Below are 25,618 nucleotides of genomic sequence, written 5' to 3'. Positions count from 1 at the left end.
ATGATATTTTCCTGTCACCTGTCATTTGGCGTATTTTTTTTCGTTGCACAACACTGGTAACTTATCGACTGTTTTGGGCTGCAACAGCTGTTTTTCTTGGCCGACTTTTACCAAGTTTGTTAGCAGCCTGTTTTGTTTATCGTACCTGCTGGTTGCGTTATCTTGAAAATAGGAATCGATGCGTCATTGCTGTGCGTGCGTTCTTGTGGGCTGATGAGAGCGTGTGTGTCCAAAATTCCGCCGGAATGCACTACTCATATTCATCGCTGTCCACTAACGGTGGCGTTGATCACCACAATCGTTGCCTCGGCAATCGAGCCTGGTGTGTTAAGGTCTGTGGATTAATGTTTAATGCTAAATCACTGAGGAGCACTCATATTGAGACACATCTTTTGCAGGATATTTGCGGCATTGTATGCGTAGTTATGACCTGGCTGCTTATTCTCTTTGCGGAGTTTGTGGTCTGTGGACTGATACTGTTGCCCAGCTACAACCATTACACAGCATTCAGTACGATAAATATGATTATATTCCAAGCACTTGCCTTTCTAGCATTTGTCTCCCACTTGCGCACCATGCTCTCGGATCCGGTAAGGCATCATCATCGAATTGGAAGTTTTTTGTGTAGATTTCACATCTCTTCCAGGGGGCTGTGCCGCGTGGAAATGCCACCAAGGAGATGATCGAACAAATGGGCTATCGTGAGGGTCAAATCTTCTACAAGTGCCCGAAATGCTGCAGCATTAAGCCAGAGCGTGCCCACCACTGTTCCGTGTGCCAGCGCTGCATACGCAAAATGGATCACCATTGTCCCTGGGTTAACAACTGTGTGGGCGAGAACAACCAAAAGTATTTTGTGCTCTTTACGGTGAGTTTAAGTTGAAATATACATATACATTTTCCCTTAACACACTTCAATTTGCAGTTTTATATTGCATCCATTTCGGTGCACACCCTCTTTCTGGTGATGACGCAGTTTGCCGAGTGCGTGCGGAATGATTGGCGAACATGCTCATCGTACTCACCACCGGCGACAATATTTCTGTTGCTCTTCCTCACATTCGAGGGTCTGATGTTTGGCATATTCACCATAATAATGCTGGCAACGCAGCTAAATGCCATATTTAACGATCAAACGGTGCGTCGTTGCGCCAAGCAATTAATGGCAGATATTTTTAAATTAAACTGACGCATTTTCTAAACATTTTGCAGGGCATCGAGCAACTGAAGAAGGAAGAGGCGCGTTGGGTAAAAAAGTCGCGACTCAAGAGCATACAGTCGGTATTTGGACGGTTCTCATTGGCCTGGTTCTCGCCGTTTACGGAGCCCTCATGTCGCACCAGATTCAACTCACATTTCTATTCGGTCTAAGCATCAAAAAATAATGGATGTTACTTCTTTAGTTGAAACGAACAAACGAACCACTTGTTGAATATTGCAGTGCAATATTCATATTCAATCAAAAATCAATCAGGAATCGTAGGTGTATGTGTCTGTGTGTATATTTACTTAAGCTTAACAATATTGGACATGCGTTGCCTGCAACATGCAATATATACTTACTTATTATTAATTATTGTATTTACCAGCGAGAAAGATTTTTACATTATGTACAAGATGAGAGAGAGAGAACAGAAGAGCATTCTATTTATTCTATAGAGAAATAAACTCTGCAATGAGAAAAACTAAAAACAAATACAAAAAAAAAAACATGCGCAAACTTTTTAGGTGGCCAAAAGATGTGTGCCGCTCATCTCCAAGGGTCTCTGGCTCTTACAATAATACATAATACATAAACATCGGAGAGAACGCATCTCAATTGAGATGGTCGGCGAACAGTTCTCCCGACATGTCGTTGTCGGCATGGACTCTGCCGATGCTGTCAGTACCCATGTTTAGTTTAGTCTGAGTAAAACGATCGGAGATCCAGGAGGTGTCTGCTGGACGTGGTGCGCGCGCCCTCAAACACAAAACGTCTTGTATATAGTATTTATATATATAGAAACACTTTTGTTCACCAAATGTGTCAATTATGTGAGAGTGTTTGTGTGCGTTTGTGGAAGTGCTATCATAGCATATTTTAGCTGCATTTGAAATTCATTTGCTACAATTTATACAAATACAAAATATTAATGAATATTTAGACGACCTTTGTCTTTGTCACAATAATCCCGATATAATTTGAATATATTTTTTTGTGAAATAAACGAAAAGTGAAAATATCTTTGACAACGTTCTCCGTCCTCCACGTCGTTCTAAATATATAACAAAAAAAAAAAAAGAAAAAACAAATTTGTTCTTTTCGTATAAAAATATTCCAACAAATTGCACAAATCCTAAAGAAAAAAGAAGAAGTGAAGAGTGTGCGAAAAGTCCTGAATCCCAGACGAAGTGTGTGTGTGTGCTGTCCATGCTAGGGTGGCCCGGTTTTTGGCTAATTATATAGCTAGTGTGTCTAGCTAGAGCTGAAACATGGAAGGAACACCGGGAACAGCAGCAACAGCAGCAGAAGCAGAAGCAGCCGTCGTAGTAGGTATGCAGACAAGAGAGACCCAGACAAGGGAAAACATCAGTGGCGGCTTTTCTTTCTTTCTTCTTTTTTTTTTTGTTGTACAGACAATAGATTCCAAGTGTGTGTATTTTTATGACCGCCGTCTAGCAGCCTCTGTGCGGTTACGTAATGTGGATTTGAACTGAACTGATCTGAGTTGAACTGAACTGAACGGACTGTGCACAAACTTTTCATAATTGTGCGCTAAATGAAAATTAACATATACATATGTGCATTATAATAATAATTAGTTAATTAGGTTCGAATCTTTCTTTGAATTTTGAAAAGACATTTGGACATATATATATTTATATATACATCGATACATATGTATATATACACATATAAATACATAAATACTTGTACGTGCGAATATTTTAGTATAGTATTTGTATGAATAATATTTTGAACTATTTTTAGTGCACATCTTTGTAGACAGTCGGCAGATAGCATGCCTGCTGCCGGTGAAAATTTGCGCATTTAGATTTGCCAAAAAAAAATAAAAGTATGTAATAGGATTAACTATGCAAAGTTTTTAAAGGAAAAGCCGACAGAATTACATAAAGTGTGAATTTGGTAGTAGATATTCTTGAATTGAAGAGCATATTTATAATTTTGATACATACAATATACTTATGCATATTAAAGTTATGTTTGAGTTTATCTTTTCATAAAGCCTGATTTATGATTTAAATATATTCGGCAAACTTAGAGCTATGAATGATAGACGATGATATTTTTGTGTTGAAGAAAATACTTATAACTTAAATAAGTGTAAATTTGGTAGATTAAATATTTTAGTTCCAGAAAATTTTATACTTTTGATGTATGCATATATATATATATATTAATGATTTAAGATTTTCGATAAAGATTGATTAGTGATTTTTATTTATTCGGTGATGTTAGGTTTATGTTAGATTTTAGTTAAAAATCTTTTTTTTTTTAGTAATATCTCTGCGCATGTCAATTAGTTAAAGTCAGATTAACGATTTAGGTTTTTATTTTCATGTTTAATAATTGAGAAAATATATCAGAAGGAATTCTAAACTAAATTAGAGTATCCATTATACCTATTAATAATAGTGGAAATATCTTGCTTTTAGAGAGCTTTTAATACAGATTGCGCAGTTAATATTCTCTACTACTGAAGCAGACCTCATTAAAATTCGAATTGTATTATGTTTTTAGAACCTCCTGGCCAGGACACTTCAATGCCACGTATTACATTTAGTGATAACTCCAGTTCACTTATACGCTGCATACCCAACGAACGTGCGACATTTTTTGTGAAAATCGATTGCGATGAGGAGGACGAATCGGAGCTGTTGCCCTTCAAATTCGAGTGGTAAGTCATTAGGTCTGCACAATTTATAATTTATTATTACATACGACCATGCTATATAGTGTAAGTGTGTGCTTGCTGCTATTGCCGTTGTGATTCACCGGTTTGTGTGTGCATAATGCCAAAAATTGTGCGCATTTACATCTTGCTGGTATTATGATTTGATTTCCCCTTCACGCTTGCTCAACAAGCACTGAGATACTAGATGCCCGGGCTAACGGCGACTGCGCTCAGAGTCAAAATATGAAAATTGCTGAGCGGATAGTCTTCGTGCTCTTCTTGGTCTTCGTGGTGGCATTCTCTGACCAAGTCGGCTGTTGGGCACACAGTTCGGCAGTTCCACTTTGACGATCGGCGCATTAACATATCCGTTGCCCAGCAGCATTTCTTTTTTGTCGTAGACGACGCAACCCATCTACGTATACATATGTAAAAGCATATAAATGTGTGTCTCTGTGTGTATACGCTTAAAATCATAGTGAACACACTGCGTATACTTGATAAATTTCGAATTTTTGCTCCGAAATCAATCAATTTTTTATGAGAATTCCCAGAAGGCAGTATGTGTATTTATGTGTGTGAAAAACTAGTGCATGCACGACAAAAAACTCCAATAGTTGTGCGTGTGTGGCACCCCCGAAAATATCTCGACCAGCTAAATTTAGCTGCATTAACAAATCCGCTTGCGACGCGTGAAAATATCTCGAGAATGCTGTAAAGTAAATGCTGATGGCGTCATAAGATGTTTCAATTTTTCTGCCCTAAAAGTGTTGAAAATATTTTGTTGTATTTTTTTTTTTTATGGCTTTCACTTTGAATGGAAAATAAAAATAATTACATAATCAGCAAGCAGCAAGCTTTCGAAATTCGCCAAACAACCAAATTAAATGAATCAAACAAAAAAACAAAATTCGCCCAAAAGGCACAAGAAACAAGCAGAAATGGCTAATGAAACATTTTAAGATTTACGTTTTCGACTAACTAAATAACTAAATAGATACATAGAAGAATCAAAGAATCTAAGACCTATAGAGAACAACAAGTTATTAGCAATTCGAAAATGAAATGCGTGGCATCCGTGAGATACGCGTCCCAAAATAAGTTGCCAAAATACAAGAAAGAAACATTTATTTTTTGTCTTTTGGCTTTTTTTTTGCCAGTGTGGTGTGCGTGTGTGTGTGTGTAGAAAATACAATTAATATACTTAGTCGCGTCGGTTCGTACAAAGCCAAAATGTGCATTTATTTATAAACATTCTTGTTTTCGATTGAAATATTTTCGTCATTTTTCTTTTTAAATTGGTTTAGTTTATGTTTATCTTTGACTTGTTCTTGTTTTGTTTATTTGTTAATAATCAAAATAATGCCGAACTAAATTAATGACTTTTGTGCTAAGCACGTGCCGTATTTATATATGTATATTTATAGAAATGCTTTTGCAATCTTATATAGATATGTATTTTCTTGATCGGCATGATTAGTCTTAACTAAACTGCGTCCTGGCGACTTCATCTAAAAAGTTTGCTTATGAGTTGAGTATTCCGATAGGATTATATTATTTTTCAAGTGGTCTGCAGAGAGATAAATAGGACAAAAGCGAAAACTAATGTTGGATCATATATTTCTCAACAAACTTAATCTTTTATCTGGGAATTATTTATATATCCGTAGCTGTATATCCCATTGGAATTGAAGCATATTTAAATCATTAATTGTTACATTTTTCTATAGCATTATATAATTAAAACAAATTACAATTCAGATTTATTAAGATTTGTTTTATTAGTGATTGTCCTCGAAGTTCCATAACTAATTTTTATTTTTTAAGATTACAAGAATGAATGCAAGAGCAAATCAAGCCACGGAAAAGGGTAATTAGGAATCGAGCATTCCCAACAAGATCTTACTGACTTATTTCTTTATTGTTTTACTTTTCAAACAATGGCAGATCAGCTGTTTATGTGTGTGTGCACGAATGTGTGTGTCTGTGTGTGTGTGTATGTAAATAGATTATAAATATTTAGAGTATAAACATTAGAACCTATCGAACATCATGGGCAACGGATGTTCGAAATGCTGTCGTTGCTGCTGCAACGAACACAAACAATTTCACGGCACGCTCTCCTCAGCCTCTGCCTCGTCAGTCTATAAGAAAAGGTAAAGGACGATTTGAAAGATTAATCAGCTTGCCTTAGCCTAGGCCCTGCCATGTGTATAACATAACGATTTGTGCGTTTACAGGACCCGTGGCGATATACCCATCGAGAACTCCGATCGCTTTCGCATCACACAGACCAGCAATGCCGTTCAGCTGGCCGTGGAGCATGTGCAGCGCGAGGATGCTGGACACTACACCCTCTTTGCCCGCACGAAAAGCAACGAAGTCGTCCGGAAGCACGTCGAGCTCATCGTCGAGGACAGATCGACGGGCGAGGATCCACCAGTTTTTCTGCGTCGTCTCGTCGATCTGTCCGTCAAAGTGGGAACACGAACGCGCCTTCTTTCCGAAATTCGCAGTTCAACAGATCTTAAGGTAAAGTTTCAACAGGATGTCGTAGTCTGTAAAGGAAAATACAAAGTACGGTCTGTGACCTTGAAGTGTTTTCAAATTCAAATGTAGGATCAAATTAAGATGTAGGATCTAGTGATAAACCTACTAGCAAATACGAATAACTTTCGAGTAATGGCTCGGTTTTGACAAAGTCAAAATAGTTGACTTTTTCTTATAGGTTTTTATAAATTAAAATATTACGGCTATTTTCTTGGGTCTTGTTAAATATTTATATTCTTGCACAGAATCTTACATGTATTATCTTGATGTATATAATGCAATATTTGGCTATTATTATTAGTCACTTGGTATAACCAAGTCCGTCTTTCTTCCGTCTATCTGTCTGATTGCGTCTATGCAGGTGTCGCTCAGTTTTTAACTTATTTTAGTGAAACTTGGAAACTTGGAAGAACGAAGACGAAGGTGCGCATTAGATGTATAAATATATATATATGAAGAAGAGGATGTTACAAATTATTCACCTTAAGACATGCCGAACTATGGTTTCACTTCTAGATTAATATAAAATTTAATTGTTTCTTAATATGATTGAAATCTGTAGTTCTGCTTCACCCATTCCTACCTAATTATTCCATTAGCTGACCTGGTATCGAAACGATCGTAGGATATGCGAGAATGATCGCATCACAGAGACGAACGAGGGCACATTTCACTATCTGGAAGTGAGTCCCGTGATACTCGAGGATGGTGGCCAGTGGATGCTAATGGCCGAGAATATGGGTGGACGCAACTCGTGCTTGGCCACTCTAAATGTGCTCGTACCCAAGGCGTACAAGACGCCCGAGTTTGTGGAGGAGCTGCGTGCGGTGCTCACCGAACAGGGCACCGTATCGCTGGAGTGCAAGGTGGTGGGTGTGCCGACTCCGCATTTGCGCTGGTTCAAGGACTCCAAGGAGATCAAAGCTGGCGATATCTTTGCACTGACCGCCAACGCCGATGATCCCACTTCGTTGGGCACCTACACGTGCGAGGCGAAGAACTGCATGGGCGTCACCTATTCGAGCTCCAAGGTGCATGTTGTAGGCCGCGGGAGTCGCGAGGGATCCCTCAAGCCAGCCGACAAGTGGGTACCGGAAATGCTCTCGCTCTCTTGGCTCCATATTAAACTCTCTTTCTCACTCTGTCTCTCTTTCTCCCTCTCTCTCTCTCTTTATTTTCTTTGTTTTGTCAGTGTTAGCAATAATTTACCGCCACCGATTTTTACGAATGAGCTGCGGGACCAGAGCGTCCGCATTAGCGATACAATCATACTCGGCTGTCAAGGTGAGTCTATCTGGCAAATTGCCCACAAAAAAATAAGAGGAAAAAGAAAAAAGAAAAACAAAAAATACAAAACATCGAAGAAAAACAATTTTTCTTTTTTGTTTGTTTTGCTCAGATTCAAACACAGCATTTTCTCTTTTATACATATACATATATAAAAATATATGCGTATACATTTATCGTATATATATTTTTAGCTATATGTGTAGCAAAATTCAGGCCGACCGGCTAGCGGTGTTTCTTTTTTGTATTTTTTTCTTGTGTGCTCTAGAAACTTGAACTCAATGAAATTGTTGTTGGTGGAATGCTTGGACTTGGTTGTTGAGGTGGGTCAACAACTTGAGTCGAGCCGAATGAGACGACCAAAACAAAAAGCAAATAATTGTGAGAGAGAGAGAGAGAGAAGGAAATGCTGGCCATATTCTCCCACACTCTGTCAATCCCTCTCTCTCTCTCTCTTTTACTCTCATTGTACAACATGACGTATGCGTGATTTTCGCTTATTATTATTTCATATCTCACGTTGTACAACATGGCGTATGCGTAATTTTAATATACTTTATTAACGTCTTTTGCAGTTGTGGTGCCGCCTTGGCCCAAAAGCATTACCTGGTACAACAAGGACGGACGCGTGGAGAGTGGCGATCGCTATAAACTAATTGAGGATGGCCTGGGCGTTTATATGATTGAGATTAAGCCATCGGAGTCCTGCGATGCTGGCGATTGGAAGTGCGTCGTTACCAGCTTTGAGGGCTGTACGGGCATATCAGCTTGTGTGGTCAACATGGACAGTACGATAAGCTGTAGATAAACTTTTGAAAAACGATCAACTAATTATTTTCTATTCGCAGTTCCCAAAAACTATCGCAAACCCCGTTTCATGGAGAGCCTGCGCGCCGTGCTCACCGAGGAGGGCTTGGTCTCCTTCGAGTGCAAAGTTGTTGGCTTTCCAACGCCAGTGCTGAAGTGGTTCAAGGATGGGCACGAACTGAAGCCCGGCGATGTTTATCAGCTGACGGGCACCAATTCGCTGGGCACCTATTGCTGCATCGCTCGCAATTGCATGGGCGAGACGAGCAGCACCGCTGTCCTGACCGTCGAGGATATACAGAACCAACTAACGGATGAGGAACGTTTGGTTTTCGCAAATCAGAATCAGGCACCACAATTTCTGACCGGCCTCAAGAGCACCGATGCCAAGATTAACGAACCGTTTCAATTTAAAGTTGTGGTCAAGGCCACACCCGATCCTATTCTGACCTGGTTCCGGGATGAGCTGCCCATCGATCCGAATGACCGTTATAATCACTATCGCGGCGAGAATGAGGAGTGGCTGCTCGACATCAAATCCGCTGAGTTTATCGATCAGGCCGAGTGGAAGTGTCTGGCGGTCAATGATTTTGGTACCAGCATCACCTCATGCTTCCTCAAGCTGCAGATACCCAGGCACTACAAGAAGCCCCGTTTTCTAGAGTGTCTGCGTGCCGTGCTCACCGAGGAGGGTGCCGTCAATCTGGAGTGCAAAGTGATTGGTGTGCCGCAGCCAGTGCTGAAGTGGTACAAGGATGGCGTTGAACTGAAACCGGGCGATATACATCGCATTATCTCTGGGCAGGATGGCACCTGCTGCCTGGGCACCTACACGTGCGAAGCCAGAAACTGTATGGGCGTCGTCGCCAGCTCGGCTTCCCTGCTGGGCTTCGAGGATGCCCAACGTAATCAGAAGCCAGAGCCACCGCAGGAGAACGAGCTGCAGAGAAACTATTCGTTGTCCACCATACAGGAGGAGCGCACCTCGCAGCTATATGAGACGCCTGTGGGTGATATAACCATCGATGACAAAGGCGATGTCTCCTTTTCATTTGATGGCAAAGAGGTATCCGTTTCACTTTACGAGACGCCCGACTTAACGGAGGAGGAGGCACTCAAGATTGTCGAAATGTATGCGGATCAGATATCCGAACATGTGACGGAGCATAATATTGTAGAGTTGCCACCGTTGCGATTCGTCAAGGAGACTTCTCAGTCCGGTAAGCTACTCATGGAAGCGGTGGTCATTGATATTGCTCCCGAGTATTTTACACACGATGATGATTTGCGTACCGAGGCGGATTTGGATGATATCTCCATCACTGAGATCACAGTGCATGGCTCATCGGGCAGGGAAGGTGTCTTCGACAAAGACACGGAGAAGTTCGCACAGCAATCCTTTGAGAAAATGGAGGAGGAACTCTCACTCTCAGCGCCCATACGTAAGCGCAAGAAGTCACGACCCACCGAAACTGAGGAATTCTTTAGCTTGTCGAAGGCATCCGGTTCGGGCGGGGAAGAGGAGACATCGGATTTGCAGACCTTTGCCAGTGCGCAGATGTCTACATCACAGAAGGTAGCCACAGCAGCAACAACCGCCGAGGGTGAGCCAACTGCACCACCAAAGCGCAAAAAGTCCAAAAAGCCAACGGACAGCGATTCGTCAAAGACAACCGATGACGATGCCAAGCTGCAGGACATTTCTGGTGCTGTGGGCGATGGCTTATTGGTGACGCCAGCTTCGCATATCAAAGCAGTTACCGATGAGATCGAGATCAATAAGAATTTGATTGCATTGGTGCCATTGGCCAAGTTGCTGCGAGTGATTGAGAATCATTTGACTGTGGTCGAGTCGGAGGTGTTGGATCAATCGGCGATGATGATGACACCGGCTGCTGCCGACCAGAGCATTGCCATCATACGTAATATTATCGAACCTATCAAACAGATCGAATCCAAGCTGCGCGTCTATTCCGGCGAAACGCAGATCGATGCACTCATCCAATCCATGGACGATGATATACGCAAGCTGCACATGGGCCTGCAGGTGATTGAGAAGTGTGTCGAGATCGATGAGATGGGTGCCACGCTCATCCAGAGAACCAGTGTCTGCATTATTGACAGCGTTGCGGAGCATATGAAACGCGCATTGGAGGAGCTGAAGATTGTCAGCGAGAGATTCGAGTCGGAGAGTCTGCGTGCCCAAATCACATTAACTGCCGATGATATACATCAGGGTCTGGATATAACACAGGGCACAATCAGATCTCAAGCTCTGTTGCAGGAGGCACAGGAGCTGGAGGCAGCCAAGCATTTTACAGAGGCAGTTGAAAAGATGCAGGATGTCCAGGAGAGCATCTCCTTTGCATCAATATCGGAGGCCAACTTGCCCAGCGAAGCGAGCGCCTTAAAGCAGATTTGCCAGCCTGTGGCAAAGATCCAGGAAGCTCTGGAACGTGTTGAAATGGAACTATCGCTAGAGGAGAGTGAGGAGCAAATCTACAAGAAGGTACACAAAAAGGTACTTGATAGCATTGTGGAGCCAATTAAGGACTTGCAGAGCACTCTACAATCGATTGAAGATAAGACCGAATCTTTAGTGGGATCAGAGTCCATGGAACAAAAGATAAACATGGCCATTTTGGATATTGTCACACCGCCACTCTTTGAACTTAACAAGGGATTGGAGTTGATTCTGAATGAGAAATCAGACAGCGTTGAGGCTGGCATGTTTACGGTGAGCACCGTGGAATCGATGGTGCCACCTCTACAAGAAATCCAGAATGGTCTCGCCCAATTGGGTCAGGATCTGGAGTCGGGTGGTAAGAGAGCCAGCGAGGAGGCCTCATTGGATTTGGCAGATACCCAGAAGTTATTGCAGTCCATTGCCCAAGCCGTACTGCACTTCGAGACAAATATCGATCGAATTTCGGAACGTCTCAGTGAAAATGTGAAAATACGCTTACATAATCTCAAGGATGAGCTGTCGGCGCTGATTGGCACCATTTTGGATCGGGATATAACGCGTCACCATGTGGCGCTCCTCGACCAGCTGAAGCGTCCCATTGATGAGCTCAACTATTGCATACGCCAGACCGAGGTGAAGTCCACCTCTGGCTCCTTGGCAGATCTAATAGAACCACTCACCCTGCTGCAGGAGAATACACAGAAGGCACATGGATTGCTGTTGACGGCAAGGGAACGCGAACCCGATCAGCAGGCACTGCAATCCCTTGATAACATCCGCAACATAATACGCAATGCCATCATTGATATTGAGGAGCATGAGTTTAAGATATTACAGCAGGAGATCCAACAGGACGAGCAACTGCATCCGTCACAACAGGATAAATCCTTTAGTGCATTGCGCAAAGTGCTGGAGACGAAAGTTTCCCTCGAGGAGGCAGTTGGGAACATTGAAACCCTGCAGGTGGCTCTCAATCGCATCAATGAGAATGCAAAAATGCCGTCAAAGATGAAGTTGTGCGCGAATGAAGCTCAAGTTGCACTCTTACGGATATTACAGATCGCCAAGGGATTGGCTACGTTCAGTGAAACGGAGACGACACTCAATCCCAACGAGGCCAACACAACTCGCATTTTATTTGAGATGGGCAAAAGTTTTGCTGATTTGGCTAGAACATTGGATAATCCCGTCGCTGATGGCAATGAATTCAACGATGTGCTAAATAATTTCAATGATATTGTTGCCCAGCAGAGAGAAGCCTTAGATGAGCACTTGACTTGGAATACTCTAGCCATATCCAGTCCACTCTCGAGTTTTGTACATGCTCTCGAAAATCTACAACCACTTAAATTATCCGTTGAGGATCTGTCCACGCTGGATGATGTTTCAGTGCTCAAGTCATTGGCTGAATCGTTGCCAACGGAACCAGAAGCCAACTCTGAGGAGGAGGAAAAGCATAAGAAACCAGAAGCTGCTGAGCTGGAAGGCATTAAGAAACCAGCTGAGGTCCTGCTCTCTGATCTTAACCATGGCATCGCATCGGTTCTATCGCACTGCGAAGAATTGGATGTGGCTTCCTTGCGTGTCGAAACAGTTGAACAACTCCAAGCGGCCATTACCAAAATGCAGGAACTACAGAACAGCATTGCGCTGGTGCATGAAACACACGCGGATGAGGCTGCGAAGTCCATGTCGGAGGGCACGGATCCCGGCACTTTTGCCGCAGCGATCTGCAGTCTGGAGCGTTGTGTGCTCGAGGTGGAGGAGTGCATTGCGCACAGTGGTGCCGAAAGTCTGGAGGATCTGGAACTATCCAAGCTTAAGACACTGGCGACCCCACTGCACGATCTCCGGCATTGTTGTGAACAGATTGATATCCAGGCGCTGGAGCATGTACAGGATATGTCCATGCACGAGATATCTGAACTGAAGACCAGTGGCCAGCAGCAGATGGTGGAAGATATTCTCCAGGAGCCAGCTAAAATTGCTGACGAGCCAAAAGTGGAGATCTTCGATGTGCAACAGGGCGTTGTAAGTGGCATAAAGCAGCTGGAAGCTTGCCTCGAAGTAACCAAAAATGACGATAGCGAAGAATTGCGCCAGGTGGGCGAAATAATGCAGCAGCTGAACTCGGACTTGAAAAGAATCCAAGAAACACTCGCTTCAAACAGCGATCAACAGGAGACTGTGCTGGCTCAGGCGAAAATTGCAAAGACCATGTTCAAACTGAAGGAGTGTTTGGTGCACACTTACGAATCGGGTTTGGTTGACTCCTTGGAGAATATCGAAAGTGCTTTTGAAGATATTCTGCTTTCTTTGCCGGTGCTGGAGACCCAATTAGCTCAGGAGATGTATGCGAAAATTGAGGACACATTCAAAAATTTTATGACGTACTGCCAGCAGCAAAAGTCTCTAGTGAGTCTAAGCATAACATTTGAGAATCTGCTACAATCCATTCGAGCGGTAGCCGATTCACCAAATGTTGATATAGATAAGTCATCGACCACAATGGTTAATCTGCAAACAAGTCTAATGGCCACATTCAGGGCTCTGAATGAGGTTAGCGAAGTGGTCGATAATGATCTATTGGGCGGTCTACTTCGAAGCCAAAGCAGCCTGGTCGCCGTTTTTGATTTTATTGAGAATAATGACAATCCAATACGCATTATAGAACTGCTGCAAGAAATTGATGTAATATCGGCGGAATTGAAGAGTGTGTCTTTGGTTCCCATTGAATTCGGGGTGCCCATCGACATAAGCATGATCATTGAAAACGTGTCGTCAGGCAAAGCGTTCCTAATTGATATTGAACAGGGCCTGCAAAACGATAATCCACTCAGCGTTAAACTTGTCGATGAAAACACTGAAGAGATTAGACAACTGGAGGCAACACTTGTCCAAATAGAAAATGACATCCTATCACAAGCTCAGCTAACACAGATTACATCAGAGCAGATGGCACTGATTTGTCACTGTTCAGTTGCAAATTAACAGTCTCCAGGAGAAGCTTACTCAGTTAACTGTATCCCTTGCAGCACAACAGGAGCAGGAGCAGGACCAGGGACCGAAGCAATCAGAGCAACAACATACACAAGTAATAGATACACCAGAACAAATGGAAGTTCCTCAAGAGAAAACAGAAATAAAGGTGAAAAGAAAACTGGAAGAAGATGACAAACAAACTACAACGAAAAAACCCAAAGATGAAATCGATGCAAAATATATTGAATCGCCAGATACTTTAAAGAAAAAGGAATCTGAAACTGTTACCGATAAGCCTGAGAATTTGCAACAGATTTTGAATTTAAAATTCGACAATCTGCGCAGTGTTCTGGAATCCAAAACCGATAAATCTGAACTAAAGGCTATTTTAACCAACAGTAAAGAAATTATGGAAAACTTGAAAGACTCTGAGGAAGTAGTAAAGGGTATATTCAAACTTCGAGACCACATAGTTCATACATATGATGGGAAATCACCTGACGAACAAGCTGACAAGGAAATTGTTGAGGCCTTTATTGAATCATTTATTCAGGCCTGTCCAGATGCAGCAGAGAAAATAATTACGAGTTACATAAAAGAAATTAAGATGAATATTGTTTTAACTAAAGCAGCTATTCAACTTATTGGCGATTCTGAAATCGGAAATAAATCATCGTTGATTGTACCAAAATTAGTTAACCTCGAAAATATTTCAGAGAATATTAAGTCAGATTTGCATATTGAAAAGTCCTCTGTTAAGATGATACAACTTCAACAAAATCTGATGGACATGTTTGTTATACTTGATGACCTACTAGATGATAAAACAAATATTTTGAAACCAATAATTGAGGAAATGAAAACAGTTCTTCTAGCAGAGTACGATTATATTGAAAAAACACAAGGACAACTCCAGACTGCAACTGTAGAAGAGAAAATTCATAATATAACCAAGAAAATTTTAAATGTTTACGAACAATTACAGTTGCTCAAAAAGGATTCGACTGAAGGAGAGGCCAACAAAGAAGAAGTGCCACTTGAAAGACAGTCTATCGATGAGCAAAAACTGGAGACGAAGGAAAACAAACAAGCAGAAAAGGATGCTGAACAGAAGGCCCAGAAGGGAGAAGTATCTGAAGTTGTTGCTGAGAAAGTATCTGAGGAAAAGTCTCCAGAAAGTAAGAAGCCAGGTGTCAAGGAATCTGAAGCTGAAGCCCAAAACGCAAAGCTCCTAGAACAACAGTCTATTGAAGAGCAGAAGTTGGACACAAAGCAAATGAAAAAGTCTGAAAAGGATGCTGAAAAGAAGCCCCAGAAGGGTGAAGTATCTGAAGTTGTTGCTGAGAAAGTATCTGAAGAAAAGTCTCCAGCAAGTAAGAAGCCAGGTGTCAAGGAATCTGAAGCTGAAGCCCAAAAGGCAAAGATTCTGGAGCAACAATCTGTAGAAGAGCAGAAGGTGGATGAGACACTAAAGAAACAGACAGAAGAGGAAGCTCAACAGAAGGCCCAGAAGGGAGAGGTATCTGAAGTTGTTGCTGAGAAAGTATCTGAAGAAAAGACTCCGGAAAGTAAGAAGCCAGGTGTCAAGGAATCTGAAGCTGAAGCCCAAAACGCAAAGCTCCTAGAACAACAGTCTATTGAAGAGCAGAAGTTGGACACAAAGCAAAAGAAAAAGTCTGAAAAGGATGCTGAAAAGAAGGCCCAGAAGGGTGAAGTATCTGAAGTTGTTGCTGAGAAAGTATCTGAAGAAAAGTCTCCAGCAAGTAAGAAGCCAGGTGTCAAGGAATCTGAAGCTGAAGCCCAAAAGGCAAAGATTCTGGAGCAACAATCTGTAGAAGAGCAAAAGAAAAAATCGGAAAAAGATGCTGAAAAGAAGGCCCAGAAGGGAGAAGTATCGAAAGTTGTTGCTGAAAAAGTATCTGAAGAAAAGACTCCGGAAAGTAAGAAGCCAGGTGTCAAGGAATCTGAAGCAGAGGCTCAAAAGGCAAAGATTCTGGAGCAACAGTCTATTGAAGAGCAGAAGTTGGACACAAAGCAAAAGAAAATGTCTGAAAAGGATGCTGAAAAGAAAGCTCAGAAGGGAGAAGTATCTGAAGTTGTTGCTGAGAAAGTATCTGAAGAAAAGTCTCCAGCAAGTAAGAAGCCAGGTGTCAAGGAATCTGAAGCTGAAGCCCAAAAGGCAAAGATTCTGGAGCAACAATCTGTAGAAGAGCAGAAGGTGGATGAGACACTAAAGAAACAGACAGAAGAGGAAGCTCAACAGAAGGCCCAGAAGGGAGAAGTATCGAAAGTTGTTGCTGAAAAAGTATCTGAAGAAAACACTCCAGAAAGCAAGAAGCCGGATGTCAAGGAATCTGAAGCTGAAGTTCAAAAGACGAATATGCAAGCCAAATTCTTGGATATAGTCGAGGCATCTAAATCACAAACATCAAATACAGATTTATTACAGATCGTTACCAATTGCAAGGATATGATCGAGAATCTTGAGGACTCCGAAAAGGTCGCTAAGTCCATATTCAAACTAAGGGAGCATATTGTTCATACATATGATGGGAAATCACCTGAAGAACAAGCTGACAAGGAAATTGTTGAGGCCTTTATTGAATCACTTATTCAGGCCTGTCCAGATGCAGCAGAGAAAATAATTACGAGTTACATAAAAGAAATTAAGATGAATATTGTTTTAACTAAAGCAGCTATTCAACTTATTGGCGATTCTGAAATCGGAAATAAATCATCGTTGATTGTACCAAAATTAGTTAACCTCGAAAATATTTCAGAGAATATTAAGTCAGATTTGCATATTGAAAAGTCCTCTGTTAAGATGATACAACTTCAACAAAATCTGATGGACATGTTTGTTATACTTGATGACCTACTAGATGATAAAACAAATATTTTGAAACCAATAATTGAGGAAATGAAAACAGTTCTTCTAGCAGAGTACGATTATATTGAAAAAACACAAGGACAACTCCAGACTGCAACTGTAGAAGAGAAAATTCATAATATAACCAAGAAAATTTTAAATGTTTACGAACAATTACAGTTGCTCAAAAAGGATTCGACTGAAGGAGAGGCCAACAAAGAAGAAGTGCCATTTGAGAGACAATCTATCGATGAGCAAAAACTGGAGACGAAGAAAAACAAACAAGCAGAAAAGGATGCTGAACAGAAGGCCCAGAAGGGAGAAGTATCTGAAGTTGTTGCTGAGAAAGTATCTGAAGAAAAGACTCCGGAAAGTAAGAAGCCAGGTGTCAAGGAATCTGAAGCAGAGGCTCAAAAGGCAAAGATTCTGGAGCAACAATCTAAAGAAGAGCAGAAGTTGGATGAGACACTAAAGAAACGGACTGAAGCGGAAGCTCAACAGAAGGCCCAAAAGGGAGAAGTATCTGAAGTTGTTGCTGAGAAAGTATCTGAAGAAAAGACTCCGGAAAGTAAGAAGCCAGGTGTCAAGGAATCTGAAGCCCAAAAGGCACAGATCCTAGAACAACAGTCTATTGAAGAGCAGAAATTGGACACAAAGCAAAAGAAAAAATCTGAAAAGGATGCTGAAAAGAAGGCCCAGAAGGGTGAAGTATCTGAAGTTGTTGCTGAGAAAGTATCTGAAGAAAAGTCTCCAGAAAGTAAGAAGCCAGGTGTCAAGGAATCTGAAGCAGAGGCTCAAAAGGCAAAGATTCTGGAGCAACAATCTATAGAAGAGCAGAAGTTGGATGAGACACTAAAGAAACAGACTGAAGCGGAAGCTCAACAGAAGGCCCAGAAGGGAGAAGTATCTGAAGTTGTTGCTGAGAAAGTATCTGAAGAAAAGACTCCAGAAAGTAAGAAGCCAGGTGTCAAGGAATCTGAAGCTGAAGCCCAAAAGGCAAAGATCCTAGAACAACAGTCTCTTGAAGAGCAGAAGTTGGACACAAAGCAAAAGAAAAAGTCTGAAAAGGATGCTGAAAAGAAGCCCCAGAAGGGTGAAGTATCTGAAGTTGTTGCTGAGAAAGTATCTGAAGAAAAGTCTCCAGCAAGTAAGAAGCCAGGTGTCAAGGAATCTGACGCAGAGGCTCAAAAGGCAAAGATTCTGGAGCAACAATCTATAGAAGAGCAGAAGTTGGATGAGACACTAAAGAAACAGACTGAAGCGGAAGCTCAACAGAAGGCCCAGAAGGGAGAGGTATCTGAAGTTGTTGCTGAGAAAGTATCTGAAGAAAAGACTCCGGAAAGTAAGAAGCCAGGTGTCAAGGAATCTGAAGGTGAAGCCCAAAAGGCAAAGATTCTGGAGCAACAATCTAAAGAAGAGCAGAAGTTGGATGAGACACTAAAGAAACAGACAGAAGAGGAAGCTCAACAGAAGGCCCAGAAGGGAGAAGTATCTGAAGTTGTTGCTGAGAAAGTATCTGAAGAAAACACTCCAGAAAGTAAGAAGCCGGATGTCAAGGAATCTGAAGCTGAAGTTCAAAAGACGAATATGCAAGCCAAATTCTTGGATATAGTCGAGGCATCTAAATCACAAACATCAAATACAGATTTATTACAGATCGTTACCAATTGCAAGGATATGATCGAAAATCTTGAGGACTCCGAAAAGGTCGCTAAGTCCATATTCAAACTAAGGGAGCATATTGTTCATACATATGATGGGAAATCACCTGAAGAACAAGCTGACAAGGAAATTGTTGAGGCCTTTATTGAATCACTTATTCAGGCCTGTCCAGATGCAGCAGAGAAAATAATTACGAGTTACATAAAAGAAATTAAGATGAATATTGTTTTAACTAAAGCAGCTATTCAACTTATTGGCGATTCTGAAATCGGAAATAAATCATCGTTGATTGTACCAAAATTAGTTAACCTCGAAAATATTTCAGAGAATATTAAGTCAGATTTGCATATTGAAAAGTCCTCTGTTAAGATGATACAACTTCAACAAAACTTGATGGATATGTTTGTTATAATTGATGACCTACTAGATGATAAAACAAATATTTTGAAACCAATAATTGAGGAAATGAAAACAGTTCTTCTAGCAGAGTACGATTATATTGAAAAAACACAAGGACAACTCCAGACTGCAACTGTAGAAGAGAAAATTCATAATATAACCAAGAAAATTTTAAATGTTTACGAACAATTACAGTTGCTCAAAAAGGATTCGACTGAAGGAGAGGTCAACAAGGAAGAAGTGCCGCTTGAAAGACAATCTATCGATGAGCAAAAACTAGAGACGAAGAAAAACAAACAAGCAGAAAAGGATGCTGAACAGAAGGCCCAGAAGGGAGAAGTATCTGAAGTTGTTGCTGAGAAAATATCTGAAGAAAAGACTTCAGAAAGTAAGAAGCCAGGTGTCAAGGAATCTGAAGCAGAGGCTCAAAAGGCAAAGATTCTGGAGCAACAATCTATAGAAGAGCAGAAGGTGGATGAGACACTAAAGAAACAGACAGAAGAGAAAGCTCAACAGAAGGCCCAGAAGGGAGAAGTATCTGAAGTTGTTGCTGAGAAAGTATCTGAAGAAAAGACTTCAGAAAGTAAGAAGCCAGGTGTCAAGGAATCTGAAGCAGAGGCTCAAAAGGCAAAGATTCTGGAGCAACAATCTATAGAAGAGCAGAAGGTGGATGAGACACTAAAGAAACAGACAGAAGAGAAAGCTCAACAGAAGGCCCAGAAGGGAGAAGTATCTGAAGTTGTTGCTGAGAAAGTATCTGAAGAAAAGACTCCGGAAAGTAAGAAGCCAGGTGTCAAGGAATCTGAAGCAGAGGCTCAAAAGGCAAAGATTCTGGAGCAACAGTCTATTGAAGAGCAGAAGTTGGACACAAAGCAAAAGAAAAAGTCTGAAAAGGATGCTGAAAAGAAGGCCCAGAAGGGTGAAGTATCTGAAGTTGTTGCTGAGAAAGTATCTGAAGAAAAGACTCCAGAAAGTAAGAAGCCAGGTGTCAAGGAATCTGAAGCAGAGGCTCAAAAGGCAAAGATTCTGGAGCAACAATCTATAGAAGAGCAGAAGGTGGATGAGACACTAAAGAAACAGACAGAAGAGAAAGCTCAACAGAAGGCCCAGAAGGGAGAAGTATCTGAAGTTGTTGCTGAGAAAGTATCTGAAGAAAAGACTCCGGAAAGTAAGAAGCCAGGTGTCAAGGAATCTGAAGCAGAGGCTCAAAAGGCAAAGATTCTGGAGCAACAGTCTATTGAAGAGCAGAAGTTGGACACAAAGCAAAAGAAAATGTCTGAAAAGGATGCTCAACAGAAGGCCCAGAAGGGTGAAGTATCTGAAGTTGTTGCTGAGAAAGTATCTGAAGAAAAGACTTCAGAAAGTAAGAAGCCAGATGTCAAGGAATCTGAAGCAGAGGCTCAAAAGGCAAAGATTCTGGAGCAACAGTCTATTGAAGAGCAGAAGTTGGACACAAAGCAAAAGAAAAAGTCTGAAAAGGATGCTGAAAAGAAGGCCCAGAAGGGTGAAGTATCTGAAGTTGTTGCTGAGAAAGTATCTGAAGAAAAGACTCCAGAAAGTAAGAAGCCGGGTGTCAAGGAATCTGAAGCAGAGGCTCAAAAGGCAAAGATTCTGGAGCAACAATCTATAGAAGAGCAGAAGTTGGATGAGACACTAAAGAAACAGACAGAAGAGGAAGCTCAACAGAAGGCCCAAAAGGGAGAAGTATCTGAAGTTGTTGCTGAGAAAGTATCTGAAGAAAAGACTCCGGAAAGTAAGAAGCCAGGTGTCAAGGAATCTGACGTCGAGGCTCAAAAAGGCAAAGATTCTGGAGCAACAATCTATAGAACAGCAGAAGTTGGATGAGACACTAAAGAAACAGACTGAAGAGGAAGCTCAACAGAAGGCCCAGAAGGGAGAAGTATCTGAAGTTGTTGCTGAGAAAGTATCTGAAGAAAAGTCTTCAGAAAGTAAGAAGCCAGGTGTCAAGGAATCTGAAGCAGAGGCTCAAAAGGCAAAGATTCTGGAGCAACAATCTATAGAAGAGCAGAAATTAGACACAAAGCAAAAGAAAAAATCTGAAAAGGATGCTGAAAAGAAGCCCCAGAAGGGTGAAGTATCTGAAGTTGTTGCTGAGAAAGTATCTGAAGAAAAGTCTCCAGCAAGTAAGAAGCCAGGTGTCAAGGAATCTGACGCAGAGGCTCAAAAGGCAAAGATTCTGGAGCAACAATCTATAGAAGAGCAGAAATTAGACACAAAGCAAAAGAAAAAATCTGAAAAGGATGCTGAAAAGAAGGCCCAGAAGGGTGAAGTATCTGAAGTTGTTGCTGAGAAAGTATCTGAAGAAAAGACTCCAGAAAGTAAGAAGCCGGATGTCAAGGAATCTGAAGCTGAAGTTCAAAAGACGAATATGCAAGCCAAATTCTTGGATATAGTCGAGGCATCTAAATCACAAACATCAAATACAGATTTATTACAGATCGTTACCAATTGCAAGGATATGATCGAAAATCTTGAGGACTCCGAAAAGGTCGCTAAGTCCATATTCAAACTAAGGGGGCATATTGTTCATACATATGATGGGAAATCACCTGAAGAACAAGCTGACAAGGAAATTGTTGAAGCATTTATCGAATCACTTCTTGAGGCTTTTCCAGTTACTGCGAGTAATTTAATAAGCCATTACGTTAAAGAAATTGAATCCAATGTTATTTTAACTAAGGCTGCTGTTAGACTTATTGACGAAACTGCAATGTTTCCCAAACCTTCACTACTAATACCAAAGCTAGTTAATCTGGAGAAGATTTCCAAGAATATTTGTTCTGTTCTGCGTTTAGACAATTCCTCCGAAAACATGATCCATCTTCAGCAAAATTTAATGGACAGCTTTTTAATACTTGATGACCTACTGGATGAGGAAACAGATATAATGAAACCTTCGATTGAAGAAATGAAAATAGTTCTTCTAGCAGAGTACGATTATATTGAAAAAACACAAGGACAACTCCAGACTGCAACTGTAGAAGAGAAAATTCATAATATAACCAAGAAAATTTTAAATGTTTACGAACAATTACAGTTGCTCAAAAAGGATTCGACTGAAGGAGAGGCCAACAAAGAAGAAGTGCCATTTGAGAGACAATCTATCGATGAGCAAAAACTGGAGACGAAGAAAAACAAACAAGCAGAAAAGGATGCTGAACAGAAGGCCCAGAAGGGAGAGGTATCTGAAGTTGTTGCTGAGAAAGTATCTGAAGAAAAGACTCCGGAAAGTAAGAAGCCAGGTGTCAAGGAATCTGAAGCAGAGGCTCAAAAGGCAAAGATTCTGGAGCAACAATCTATAGAAGAGCAGAAGTTGGAATCAAAGCAAAAGAAAAAATCGGAAAAAGATGCTGAAAAGAAGGCCCAGAAGGGTGAAGTATCTGAAGTTGTTGCTGAGAAAGTATCTGAAGAAAAGTCTTCAGAAAGTAAGAAGCCAGGTGTCAAGGAATCTGAAGCCCAAAAGGCACAGATCTTAGAACAACAGTCTATTGAAGAGCAGAAGTTGGACACAAAGCAAAAGAAAATGTCTGAAAAGGATGCTGAAAAGAAGGCCCAGAAGGGTGAAGTATCTGAAGTTGTTGCTGAGAAAGTATCTGAAGAAAAGACTTCAGAAAGTAAGAAGCCAGATGTCAAGGAATCTGAAGCAGAGGCTCAAAAGGCAAAGATTCTGGAGCAACAATCTATAGAAGAGCAGAAGTTGGACACAAAGCAAAAGAAAAAATCTGAAAAGAAGGCCGAGAAGGGTGAAGTATCGGAAGTTGTTGCTGAGAAAGTATCTGAAGAAAAGACTCCGGAAAGTAAGAAGCCAGGTGTCAAGGAATCTGAAGCAGAGGCTCAAAAGGCAAAGATTCTGGAGCAACAGTCTATTGAAGAGCAGAAGTTGGACACAAAGCAAAAGAAAATGTCTGAAAAGGATGCTCAACAGAAGGCCCAGAAGGGTGAAGTATCTGAAGTTGTTGCTGAGAAAGTATCTGAAGAAAAGTCTCCAGCAAGTAAGAAGCCAGGTGTCAAGGAATCTGAAGCCCAAAAGGCACAGATCTTAGAACAACAGTCTATTGAAGAGCAGAAATTGGACACAAAGCAAAAGAAAATGTCTGAAAAGGATGCTCAACAGAAGGCTCAGAAGGGAGAAGTATCTGAAGTTGTTGCTGAGAAAGTATCTGAAGAAAAGACTCCGGAAAGTAAGAAGCCAGGTGTCAAGGAATCTGAAGCAGAGGCTCAAAAGGCAAAGATTCTGGAGCAACAATCTATAGAAGAGCAGAAGTTGGACACAAAGCAAAAGAAAAAATCTGAAAAGAAGGCCGAGAAGGGTGAAGTATCGGAAGTTGTTGCTGAGAAAGTATCTGAAGAAAAGACTCCGGAAAGTAAGAAGCCAGGTGTCAAGGAATCTGAAGCAGAGGCTCAAAAGGCAAAGATTCTGGAGCAACAGTCTATTGAAGAGCAGAAGTTGGACACAAAGCAAAAGAAAATGTCTGAAAAGGATGCTCAACAGAAGGCCCAGAAGGGTGAAGTATCTGAAGTTGTTGCTGAGAAAGTATCTGAAGAAAAGTCTCCAGCAAGTAAGAAGCCAGGTGTCAAGGAATCTGAAGCCCAAAAGGCACAGATCCTAGAACAACAGTCTATTGAAGAGCAGAAGTTGGACACAAAGCAAAAGAAAATGTCTGAAAAGGATGCTCAACAGAAGGCTCAGAAGGGAGAAGTATCTGAAGTTGTTGCTGAGAAAGTATCTGAAGAAAAGACTCCGGAAAGTAAGAAGCCAGGTGTCAAGGAATCTGAAGCAGAGGCTCAAAAGGCGAAGATTCTGGAGCAACAATCTATAGAAGAGCAGAAGATGGACACAAAGCAAAAGAAAAAATCTGAAAAGAAGGCCGAGAAGGGTGAAGTATCGGAAGTTGTTGCTGAGAAAGTATCTGAAGAAAAGACTCCGGAAAGTAAGAAGCCAGGTGTCAAGGAATCTGAAGCAGAGGCTCAAAAGGCAAAGATTCTGGAGCAACAGTCTATTGAAGAGCAGAAGTTGGACACAAAGCAAAAGAAAATGTCTGAAAAGGATGCTCAACAGAAGGCCCAGAAGGGTGAAGTATCTGAAGTTGTTGCTGAGAAAGTATCTGAAGAAAAGTCTCCAGCAAGTAAGAAGCCAGGTGTCAAGGAATCTGAAGCAGAGGCTCAAAAGGCACAGATCCTAGAACAACAGTCTATTGAAGAGCAGAAGTTGGACACAAAGCAAAAGAAAATGTCTGAAAAGGATGCTCAACAGAAGGCCCAGAAGGGTGAAGTATCTGAAGTTGTTGCTGAGAAAGTATCTGAAGAAAAGACTCCGGAAAGTAAGAAGCCAGGTGTCAAGGAATCTGAAGCAGAGGCTCAAAAGGCAAAGATTCTGGAGCAACAATCTATAGAAGAGCAGAAGTTGGACACAAAGCAAAAGAAAAAATCTGAAAAGAAGGCCCAGAAGGGTGAAGTATCTGAAGTTGTTGCTGAGAAAGTATCTGAAGAAAAGACTGCGGATAGTAAGAAGCGAGATGTTAAGGAAGCTGAAGCTGAGGTGCAAGAGGTAACGATTTTAGAACAACAAGCTTCAGAAGAGCAGAAACTGCAGAAGAAAAAACCAGTTGTAGACGATGTTGACATGATTTTGTCAAAGAGAGAGGGAGCTCATGTTGTTGATGTTAATGTTAACGAGAAGGCTGATGTTCGTGAGCGCAAACAAGTTCGAAGCAGAGAGGCTATTGGGGATGCAGTCGAAAGTATTAGTCCTCAAGCAAGCAAATACCAATCCTTAGAGTCTGAGTATAAAGAACGGAAGGAATCGCGCAGTGCTAAGCGTAAGCCAACTGTTGATTTAATGCTCACTAATCGGAATTCGGCAACAGGCAGTGACCTGAAGCTAACATGTGGCATATCTGGTCACGATATGAAAGTGCAATGGTTCAAGCAGAATAACCCCATTGAGAACGATGCCAAGTACAAAATAACCTTGAACGATGGTCTATCCTGCCTTGAAATCAAATCAACAGAGATGAATGATTCTGGCATTTATCGATGCATAGCGTCCAATCGAAATGGAGAGGTCGAAACGAGCTGTCTTGTGACTATATACGAAGCACCTTCAACCAAATTTGGCACACCGCCAATATTTACACGCAACATACGAGGTAAGTGCCTGTTCTACCTATGCAACACATTGATTTAATGCCACAAATGTAAATTAAATTAATGTCAGATTACAACTACATCAATTGAATTTGACGTTAAGCCCGCTAGCACCTTAGTTGTAAATAGGAAATAAATACATTAGTTATACAATGTGCTATAATATACTAAGTATCTAATGATTAAGTACATTCGTTTTACTTATTTAGTTTACTAATATAATATACTAAGTATGTAATGATTAAGTACATTCGTTTTACTTATTTAGTTTGGCTAAGTTTTTACATTTTCAGTTTGTGTTAATTGACTTGCCCTTTGGTATTATGATCGATTCGAGATCATAAGTGCATTAATTTATTTTTTTACGTTAAATCGACGCCTTTATTTATAGACTATCGAAATTCGAATGACATTTATATAATTGAATTTACTGAGTGCATTAATTAAAAGTCTTCAGCATTTAAATAGATTTCTTTGAAATTATTTTTTACTTTTTTTTTTGGCAACAATTGCAATGCAGGTATATAAATA

The 25,618-nt window shown here is 41.1% G+C and overlaps 4 protein-coding genes across 8 annotated transcripts in view; all 4 read left to right on the top strand.

The window, feature by feature from the left end:
* The first annotated feature begins 103 nt into the window (after positions 1 to 103).
* On the top strand, positions 104 to 2,033 carry LOC6559302 (palmitoyltransferase ZDHHC3). The gene is made up of 5 exons (XM_001987645.2): positions 104 to 332; positions 399 to 590; positions 647 to 868; positions 926 to 1,138; positions 1,213 to 2,033. Exons 1-5 carry the CDS (start codon positions 246 to 248, stop codon positions 1,369 to 1,371), a joined length of 873 nt encoding a protein of 290 aa, XP_001987681.1. The 5' UTR covers positions 104 to 245; the 3' UTR covers positions 1,372 to 2,033.
* A 289-nt stretch (positions 2,034 to 2,322) lies between these two features.
* LOC6559301 (titin homolog) lies at positions 2,323 to 14,781 on the top strand. 2 transcript variants are annotated; one of them, XM_032734460.2, is made up of 7 exons: positions 2,323 to 2,533; positions 3,743 to 3,899; positions 6,137 to 6,428; positions 7,046 to 7,530; positions 7,639 to 7,730; positions 8,309 to 8,521; positions 8,582 to 14,781. In XM_032734460.2, exons 1-7 carry the CDS (start codon positions 2,473 to 2,475, stop codon positions 13,996 to 13,998), a joined length of 6,717 nt encoding a protein of 2,238 aa, XP_032590351.1. In that variant the 5' UTR covers positions 2,323 to 2,472; the 3' UTR covers positions 13,999 to 14,781. The 2 variants fall into 2 exon arrangements, with proteins under 2 accessions (XP_032590351.1, XP_001987680.1); XM_001987644.3 differs by lacking the exons at positions 2,323 to 2,533; positions 3,743 to 3,899 and adding an exon at positions 5,875 to 6,052.
* On the top strand, positions 14,750 to 22,432 carry LOC122322377 (calponin homology domain-containing protein DDB_G0272472-like). The gene is made up of 5 exons (XM_043214287.1): positions 14,750 to 17,446; positions 17,831 to 20,684; positions 20,881 to 21,428; positions 21,978 to 22,365; positions 22,425 to 22,432. Exons 1-5 carry the CDS (start codon positions 14,750 to 14,752, stop codon positions 22,430 to 22,432), a joined length of 6,495 nt encoding a protein of 2,164 aa, XP_043070222.1.
* LOC6560765 (myosin light chain kinase, smooth muscle) overlaps positions 22,416 to 25,618 on the top strand; it is a 29,508-nt gene continuing 26,305 nt past the window's right edge. Inside the window, exons 1-2 of one of the 4 annotated variants that reach the window (XM_043216399.1) lie at positions 22,420 to 22,952; positions 23,142 to 25,089. In XM_043216399.1, coding sequence (XP_043072334.1) covers positions 22,464 to 22,952; positions 23,142 to 25,089 — 2,437 coding nt within the window. In that variant the 5' untranslated portion in view covers positions 22,420 to 22,463. Of the gene's footprint in view, positions 25,090 to 25,618 lie in introns of all 4 variants that reach the window. The other 3 variants (XM_032734453.2, XM_032734454.2, XM_032734458.2) reach the window with 3 other exon arrangements.

This window comes from Drosophila grimshawi, unplaced genomic scaffold (genome assembly GCF_018153295.1).
Source record: "Drosophila grimshawi isolate 15287-2541.00 unplaced genomic scaffold, ASM1815329v1 contig_1369, whole genome shotgun sequence".
In the NCBI taxonomy this organism is placed as follows: Eukaryota; Metazoa; Arthropoda; class Insecta; order Diptera; family Drosophilidae; genus Drosophila; species Drosophila grimshawi.
The sequence above is the reverse complement of the archived record's forward strand: the minus strand, read 5'-3'. Positions and strand labels throughout refer to the sequence as shown.

Excerpts from the sequence above, each read along its gene's own strand:
- LOC6559302 (XM_001987645.2), top strand. The coding sequence starts at position 246 with ATGCACTACTCATATTCATCGCTGTCCACTAACGGTGGCGTTGATCAC. Across the intron at positions 869-925 it reads AGTATTTTGTGCTCTTTACG|TTTTATATTGCATCCATTTC; the intron begins GTGAGTTTAAGT and ends TTCAATTTGCAG. Across the intron at positions 1,139-1,212 it reads CCATATTTAACGATCAAACG|GGCATCGAGCAACTGAAGAA; the intron begins GTGCGTCGTTGC and ends AACATTTTGCAG.
- LOC6559301 (XM_032734460.2), top strand. The coding sequence starts at position 2,473 with ATGGAAGGAACACCGGGAACAGCAGCAACAGCAGCAGAAGCAGAAGCA. Across the intron at positions 6,429-7,045 it reads GCAGTTCAACAGATCTTAAG|CTGACCTGGTATCGAAACGA; the intron begins GTAAAGTTTCAA and ends TTATTCCATTAG. Across the intron at positions 7,731-8,308 it reads AATCATACTCGGCTGTCAAG|TTGTGGTGCCGCCTTGGCCC; the intron begins GTGAGTCTATCT and ends CGTCTTTTGCAG.
- LOC122322377 (XM_043214287.1), top strand. The coding sequence starts at position 14,750 with ATGATACAACTTCAACAAAATCTGATGGACATGTTTGTTATACTTGAT. Across the intron at positions 20,685-20,880 it reads TCCGGAAAGTAAGAAGCCAG|GTGTCAAGGAATCTGAAGCA; the intron begins GTGTCAAGGAAT and ends GTAAGAAGCCAG. Across the intron at positions 21,429-21,977 it reads ATCTTGAGGACTCCGAAAAG|TTGCTCAAAAAGGATTCGAC; the intron begins GTCGCTAAGTCC and ends GAACAATTACAG.